At 44.3% G+C, this 8,492-nt stretch overlaps 1 protein-coding gene across 1 annotated transcript; it reads left to right on the plus strand.

Annotated features, from left to right (window-relative positions):
- Nucleotides 1–4,150: 4,150 nt before the first annotated feature.
- LOC123166963 (nuclear speckle RNA-binding protein A) lies at nt 4,151–8,146 on the plus strand. Its single transcript, XM_044584786.1, has 6 exons — nt 4,151–4,448; nt 5,816–5,937; nt 6,011–6,242; nt 6,345–6,406; nt 6,488–6,569; nt 7,627–8,146. The coding sequence occupies exons 1-6, from the start codon at nt 4,289–4,291 to the stop codon at nt 7,755–7,757; spliced, it is 789 nt and encodes a 262-aa protein (XP_044440721.1). The 5' UTR covers nt 4,151–4,288; the 3' UTR covers nt 7,758–8,146.
- The last annotated feature ends 346 nt before the right edge of the window (nt 8,147–8,492 follow it).

An 8,492-nucleotide genomic window follows, 5' to 3' on the forward strand; every position in this document is an offset into this window, starting at 1 on the left:
ACAAAACCATGTCTTCATCATTAGGCGAAAGTAACGGGCGCATGATGGTACGAACATGGCAACGAAGTAACCCTCGGTCCCTCGACGACCCTCGAACCCTCGGCGACCCTCGACCCCTCGGTGACCCTCGACCCCCTACCCTAGCTAGTTCCCGACCCTCGCCCCTCGAACCCTCGGCGACCCCTCCCCCCCCCTCATGTCGAAGTTATTGGGGAGGGGGTATATCGATAACGACATACCCGATAAAAAATAAGAAAAGGAAGAAGAATAAAAAAAGAGGAGAAGAAAGAAAGGAATAGAAAATACTTTATTAAAGTTTATTTTGTTTCTACTTATTTTGTTAGTACTTATTTATTAAAGTTTATTTTGTTTCTACTTATTTATTTTATTTTGTTTCTACTTATTTTATTTGTTTCTACTTATTTATTTTATTTTGTTTCTACTTATTAATTTTATTTTGTTTCTACTTATTTATTTTATTTCATTTTTGCTTATAATGTTTTGAACAGAAAATACTTTGATAATTTTAGTTGATTCCTTTTGCTTAGCTTCAGGCCTTGAGGAAGTTGGCATGGTATCATCATTTCACCCACATAGCATGTGCAATAAGTTGAGAGGTTTACGGCAAAAACTAGATGCACTTCGTGTACAAAACGGACAATCTCTTTTGAAGTATCAGGGTTTCATACGGAAACTCATCTGTTACAAAGGGATTTAATTTTTTTAAACTTATTTGAACTCCAAACTTTTTGTGTGTTCAAAATGCACCATTCAAAGCCACGTTATCAGTTTACAACCCTTTCTGACTTCATTTGTTATTTTTCATGCATTTACTGATTTTTTTGAGCTATAAGACCCTAAAATTAAAAAGCATTTCAAATGAACTCTTAAAAGGTTAAAAGTTGGCATGGTATCATCATTTCACCCACATAGCATGTGCAAAAAAGTTGAGAGGGTTACGGCAAAAACTAGATGCACTTCGTGTACAAAACGGACAATCTCTTTTGAAGTATCATGGTTTCATATGGAAACTCATCTGTTACAAAGGGATTACATTTTTTTGAACTTATTTGAACTTCAGACTTTTTGTGTGTTCAAAATGCACCATTCAAAGCCACATTATCAATTTTCAACCCTTTCTGACTTCATTTATTATTTTTCATGCATTTACTGATTTTTTGAGCTATAAGACCCTGAAATTCAAAAGCATTTCAAATGAACTCTGAAAAGGTTGAAAGTTGGCATGGTATCATCATTTCACCCACATAGCATGTGCAAAAAAGTTGAGAGGGTTACGGCAAAAACTAGATGCACTTCGTGTACAAAACGGACAATCTATTTCGAAGTATCAGGGTTTCATACGGAAACTCATCTGTTACAAAGGGATTTCATTTTTTTGAACTTATTTGAACTTCAGACTTTTTGTGTGTTCAAAATGCACCATTCAAAGCCACATCATCAATTTTCAACCCTTTCTGACTTCATTTGTTATTTTTCATGCATTTACTGTTTTTTTGAGCTATAAGACCCTGAAATTCAAAAGCATTTCGAATGAACTCTGAAAAGGTTGAAATTTGTCATGGTATCATCATTTCACCCACATAGCATGTGCAAAAAAGTTGAGAGGGTTACGGCAAAAACTAGATGCACTTCGTGTACAAAACGGACAATCTCTTTTGAAGTATCAGGGTTTCATACGGAAACTCATCTGTTACAAAAGGGATTTCATTTTTTTGAACTTATTTGAACTCCAAACTTTTTGTGTGTTCAAAATGCACCATTTAAAGCCACATCATCAAGTTTCAACCCTTCTGACTTCATTTGTTATTTTTCATGCATTTACTGATTTTTTGAGCTATAGGACCCTGAAATTCAAAAGCATTTCAAATGAACTGTGAAAAGGTTGAAAGTTGGCATGGTATCATCATTTCACCCACATAGCATGTGCTAAAAAGTTGAGAGGGTTAGGGCATGGACAACACAATAAACCATTCTGCTTGTTTGCCTCAGCCACTTCGAGAAAAATTATGCAGGCCCTTAATGTACTCGGAGGTGTGTCTGTCACCGTACATCAATTGCCGGTTCATCTGCGTGCATTATATATAATTATATGTGTCAAAAACCATTACAAATTCACATGGATAGATAAGTGACCAAATTAATAGAAGTTCATCATCACATTAAAAGCAAAGTACATACATAGTTCAAATTGAACAACATGTAGCTCTCCAGAGCATGCATCTAGTTAAACCATACATTGAAACTATGTAAAATCTTTCAATGCAACAACAAATGCGATCATAATTACAACCAAGGTAACAATTGATCCAACGACATAATGATACCAAGCCTCGGTATGAATGGCATATTTTCTAATCTTTCTAATCTTCAACCGCATTGCATCCATCTTGATCTTGTGATCATCGACGACATCCGCAACATGCAACTCCAATATCATCTTCTCCTCCTCAATTTTTTTATTTTTTCCTTCAAGTAATTGTTTTCTTCTTCAACTAAATTTAACCTCTCGACAATAGGGTCGGTTGGAATTTCCGGTTCAACTACCTCCTAGATAAATAAAATCTATGTCACGTTGGTCAGCATAATTGTCATAAACAATAAATGAACCAAATAGTTATAAAAAGATAATAAATACCACATCCGAATCATAGACAGGACGAGGGCTGACGGGGGCGGATACCAAAACCATCGCACTATATAATAACAAGGAATAATAAAAGTAAGGAAATTAGACAAGTATCTATCTGAAGTAAGAATTTTTTTTCTTTCAGAAAGAAGATAAGAACAAGAGGCTCACCACGGTGGTGCCGGCGACAAGATCGGCGCGGGCGATCGACGACGGTGAAGACGGGGACGGGACGTGACGGACCGCTAAACCTAGACAAATCTCGGGGAAAATGGAGCTCGATGGTCGAGTTTCGAGAGGAGAAAGCTTAACTAGTGTGGCTCGGGCATTTCATCGAACACCTCATGTGCATAGGAGGTGAGCTAGAGCACCACAAAGCTCTCCCCTCGCCGGCCAGAAAAAACAGAGCAATGTGGAGTGCTCTGCTCGCCGGCGAGGGGGTATATATAGCCACCTCATTGGTCCCGGTTCGTGGCTGGAACCGGGACTAAAGGCTACCCTTCTGTCCCGGTTCTAGGCACGAACCGCGACCAATGGCCGTGGGCCAGGAGCGAGGACCATTGGTCCCGGTTCGTGCTTAGAACCGGGACAAATGGGTCCACAAGAACCGGGCCAAATCCCTCCCGAGGCCCGGCCGGCCCCCTGGGCGCACAAACCAGAACGTATGCCCCCATGGGTCCCAGTTGGTGACAGAACCGGGACTAATGGGCTGACCAGGCCCCAACCAAAGCCCTGTTTTCTACTAGTGGTCACACAACATCTTGTCTTCTTTGGTACTCCCCCATATTGAGTTGGAACAACAAAGCTCTCATCTTCCATGAGAATGTGATCTTCTTATGATGCACATTCTTGGGATGGAAAATCTTGTGATAGAAATACCGGCTCAACACGGATGTATTGCATAAAAGTTTCATCATCACACGACATACATCAAGTGTGAACAAAATACACACATACCACACCACAATTTCATACAAAAAAGAGCACATGAAATTTAGTGAAAACTGAAAAAGATTTTTTTTACCTCTGGTCATTTGATCGAACAAGTTGGGGGCGATGGTGGTCGCGGCAACGGGAGACACTGGCTCGACCTTGGACGACAATGGTAGGGTATCAGAATAAGCCATAGGCGGTGCTGGAGGAGCCAGCGGCGCGAGGGAGGGAACGCCGTCAGCGCAACCAGCGTCTTCTTTCTCGCGCAAGCCGCAGCCACGACCGATGGATCCCACGGTGACCACTTCCCGATGGGCTTCTTTGCCTTCGAGGAGCCTTGGCGCGATGCTCATTTGTTTTTTTTTTCATTGTATTTTTATTGTTCATCATTGTTGTGATAGCTTTTTTTTAGGCAAATTTTTGTGATAGCTCATCACTCATGTCGAACAGTACCCAAAATTTTACCAGTTCTGAGATACTGGGCTTATGTTTTAGGCTAGCTCGGCCCACTTACTACTGCGCTCGTGGAGCCGATCCGGACCGTTCACGCTTTGTGCGTGTCAGAGGAGCCGACGGTGTGATCCAGCCGCCTACTCGTCCGAAAAAAACAGAGCTCGGCACGCTCGCCCGGGCTCCCCTCTCCCGTCCCTCCCCCACTCTCTCCATCTCCGGCGCATCCAGAACCTTCGGCCGGCCGGCGCGGCAGCCATGGCCGACGCGTACTGGAGGTACGCCGACCTCCAGCGCCAGCAGCAGCAGCAGCAGCAGCAGCATATGCCGCCCCCCTCCGCCGGGGCCCCGCAGTCGTCGCTGGCCGCCGCCAGGCAGCAGCCCCTCAAGCGCCCCCGCCCCGGCGACTACTCCGCCGGTTCGCCCCCCTCCCTCTTCCTTCCCCTCTCTCCCGCACCCTCCCCCCGGCCTGATCCGTTCCTTCTCTCGCCCCTCCGGATTCGGACGTCTAGGGTTTTAGCGCCGCCGCGCCTGGTCGAATCGATCCGCTTCGCCCTGGCCTGCGCCCGGGCCGACGCCGCCCCGGTGTAGACGCGGCGCTCGCTGCCCTGTTCGATCCGCGCTCGGTTGCCTGAGCTCTGTGCTGGCTGTCCCCGATGCGAAATCAAGCGTATTTTGTGGGGAATTTGCATCCAGGGGCGTAGATTTCAGGCCTTCGACCCCTGAATGCGGTGCCTCCCATGGTAAATTTGCACAATCTCTCGGTGTAATGGTGCTGAAATTGGTACCGTCCAGGTGGATTCACGCGCTAAGCCTCATCGACTTTTGAAGGCGCTGCTGTGCGAGTGCAGACTGGGATTTTGCATGCTTGGGTTTCGATTTAGGATGAAAAGTGAAGATTTTGTTATGAACTTTTGATTTGATTGCTTGGTTCTAGCCGTCGTTTATGAGTTGGGACAGCAAGCTGTTCTGTGAGCCAACACTTTCGTTGATTATAGTTATCCATGCCACACTGGTTTCAGTATATCTTCTCAGCCGAAATCACTGTTTTGACCTTGCCGGAAAACTTTAACACAAAACGCCACGGCTTCCAGCGTTTCTGGCCCACATATAGAAACGGCAAACCGCTGGGCGTTTCTGGCCTGGTCACGACCTGGCGCCAGTAGCATTTCACCTCCTATGTGGCAGGGCAGAAACGCCAAACCACAGCGCGTTACTGGAAACGCCATGGCCTGTGGGGTTGCTGCCCCAAGAAGGAACACCATTGCTTGTGGCGTTTCCAGCAATGTGTGCCCGTGGCCACTTATCTATTTAGGGAAGAAACGCTGCCCGGTTTGGTGTGTCTAGGTGGGGCAGAAACGCCACAAGGCTTGGCATTACCAAAAGGGTCAGATCGTTCTAGAAAATCTGGAAGGGTTCAGATCATGCTAAAAAATCCTGACAAGGTCAAAATAGTGATTTTGGCCTATCTTCTCAACCAATATCCTAATCCAGTACATTAAACGGACGGTTTGAGAGAGGCAGTCAGCACTGTCTCTAATTCTATGGTTGCTATAAACCTATAAATGTTCTGGGAAAAGCATCCCGACAAGGTCAAAATAGTGATTTTGGCCTATCTTCTCAACCAATATCCGAATCCAGCACATTAAACAGACGGCTTGAGAGAGGCAGAGAGCACCGTCTCTAATTCTATCGTTGCTATAAAACTATAAATGTTCTGGGAAAAGCCCTGCAAAAGTATGTCTTGTGACCTGTATTTACTGCTAGCTTTCCTCCCCTTTGTAGATGGACCTGGTGCTCCTGAGATGGCGGGCTATTACCCTCGTGATGAAGAAAGGCCAGGATATGCTGTCGTGAGAGATACACAGGCTCTCAATGCTTCCTACGAGCGTTTTCTGCGTACTGGGGTATACATCATCCTTTTTCCTGATTACTCATTTTCTAAACAACACTCTCAGCTAACATTTTTCTTATCTTCAGCAAATCCAGTCCTATGGCGCTGGACCTGCTGGTGGATCTATCAGGCCTACCGCGGGAGCCAGTGCTGGTGGCTACCAAGCTGATGATCGTCCGGGGATGGCTGCTGGGGGTATGAATGGCAGGAATGTTGGTTTTGGTGGTGGAATGCCAGAGCCTCCCCTTCCCCCAGATGCCTCAAACACCTTGTTCATTGAAGGCATCCCTCCTGACTGTGAACGCCGAGAAGTTTCTCGTATCCTTAAAACCTACACCTTTTCTGTAACTCTCTGCACTTGTTGTCCTTCATAACATTGCCTTCATGTTTTAGCTGTTGGTCCTTCACTTTTCCACCCAGATATCTTTCGACCATTTGTTGGCTTTCAGGAGGTGAGACTTGTAAACAAAGAACCAAGACATGTAAGTGAGCTGTTGGGCGTTTGTCAGGTCTTGCCTCACATTTGATTTTCATTTATTCTTCTAACTCTTCGCTTCTGACAGCCTGGTGGTGACCCAATCGTCCTCTGTTTTGTTGATTTCACTAATGCTGCTCAAGCAGCTATTGCCATGGAAGCTTTGCAAGGTGAAACCGATGAACTTGGCATGAATACATACTCTCCAATCTATATTCTGTTGAAACTAAATAATTTGTTCTCAACTAGTATGGTTTCTTTCTTTTTTCCTTGGAGAGTGCCAGTTATCTCATAGTTCTACCACATGCATAAATTCGAATAATTCATGTCAAGTCTGCATAGGTGTTTGTAACATTGTGAGGAATATTGGTCGTTTGAAGCCTTTAGCCAAATGCCAAAGCTGTCAGTTTGTGTTAGCAGAATCAAACTCATTCAACTTAAGTCACTATCCTTTATTTTGGTGTGAAGGAATTGACCAACATATTTTTTAGTCATCGCACTTTGCTTCATATATCAGCCTACTGTTCATTGCTGATTACGCTATTTGGTGGTAGATGATGTTCAGGTGATAAGGCTCCCCTAGATTTTATAACGTGGACTTGAGACTAGGCTCGTGCCTGAACAATCTACAGTAGAAAATGCTATTGATATTTATTATTTACCATCTATCGTTAAAACAAGATTGTGCCTTGCTCATACTCCTGGACTGCATCCTGTCTGTCATTTTGCCACCCTTTTTAGCAAGATATATTAAGCCCTGATATGAGCACTACTCGTTAGTGATGCTTGCTGCGCTATTCTACTGCCTTATTCCAGAGAGATGGTTGGTGATCAGTCACTCATTGTTAATTTCTGCGGCTAGATAGAATCAAGCTAGTCAAGGGCAATGTATGTAACATACTCATGCAAGGAGTTTGCTGACAGCTTGCAGAAGCGAACAGCATCGTGGTTCAGAAAGCATTTCCAATGAACAGCAAACTAATTTAGGGTATGCTATTCTGCATGATCTAGTGGTCATTCTGAGGCAAGGTGTTGTCTGCTAGGCACGTGCTTCGAATTAGTTAGGCATATCATGAATGGAGTATTACGCATTTGTTAGATGAAACGTTTGTTAATCTGTTTGGTTGTTTTGCTGTCTAGCTGCTTAGCTCTTGCATGCAGCATTGTCACTTTGCGAATAATAAAATACCGCAAATATGAGGCTAATCTGTTTTGTTGATTTTGCAGGCTATAAGTTTGATGAACATGACCGCAGTTCACCTCAGCTGAGGCTGCAGTTTGCTCGTTTTAAGGGTCCAAGGGGGCAAGCAGGAGGACCTGGTGGTGGTGGTGGTGGCGGCGGTGGTATTAGGCGTTAAGTTGTTGGGTCGATGATTCAATCGTCTCGACCGCGATGTTTGCTGAATTCGCTTGACCACAAGCTCTTGGCGGGGTGACAGCGCCAGCTAATTTATTTCTCGATCACCTCGTAGGCCCGATAACGTGTGGAAGTGCGACAATGATATTTTGGTTGTTGTTCTAGATATATATTTATTTCTCCCCATAGTACTAGTATTGATAGCTTTTGCTCCCTCTACCGTTCTGAAGTCATTACTATCTTCGTCTCGCAAGGTGATTTCCTGGACGAAACGAACTGTTTAAATGTTGAAGGGGAAAACGACCGCGGCAACCTCAAGGCTATGTCTGAATCGTGTGGAATTGTATTGTACAAACGGTTTTGCTGGTTAATGCGTGTTGCTCCATATAATCTGCTCTTGTGTGCTGCATTATCACCCAGCTGTTAATTTCCTTGTCCTCCGACCACAGTTTCTGCTGTTATTTCTTCTTTTCAGGTGGTAGCTTCTCTAGTTTGCACTATGGGCACACTTTTAATCATTTTTGGCAATCCATTATGTCTTGAAGATCAAAGAGTTTGAAAAATGCCGTTGAATGTGTATGCAATGAGATGAAATGAAATGTGTACAGGGTCTTGCCGTTCCTTTAACCAATGATCCTCATCGGTCCTGTGTTCTGTTATTTTTCACCAGGATCGCTGCTGTGGCTGCCCTCCCCTGTTCCATTTTGCTCTCGAGCTCTCGTGACAAATTGTTCAG

The sequence above is a fragment of the Triticum aestivum genome, chromosome 7D (genome assembly GCF_018294505.1).
Source record: "Triticum aestivum cultivar Chinese Spring chromosome 7D, IWGSC CS RefSeq v2.1, whole genome shotgun sequence".
NCBI lineage: Eukaryota > Viridiplantae > Streptophyta > Magnoliopsida > Poales > Poaceae > Triticum > Triticum aestivum.

Coding starts and splice junctions, on each gene's coding strand:
- LOC123166963 (XM_044584786.1), top strand. CDS start 4,289: ATGGCCGACGCGTACTGGAGGTACGCCGACCTCCAGCGCCAGCAGCAG. Junction 6,407..6,487: donor TAAACAAAGAACCAAGACAT/GTAAGTGAGCTG, acceptor CGCTTCTGACAG/CCTGGTGGTGACCCAATCGT. Junction 6,570..7,626: donor TGCCATGGAAGCTTTGCAAG/GTGAAACCGATG, acceptor TTGATTTTGCAG/GCTATAAGTTTGATGAACAT.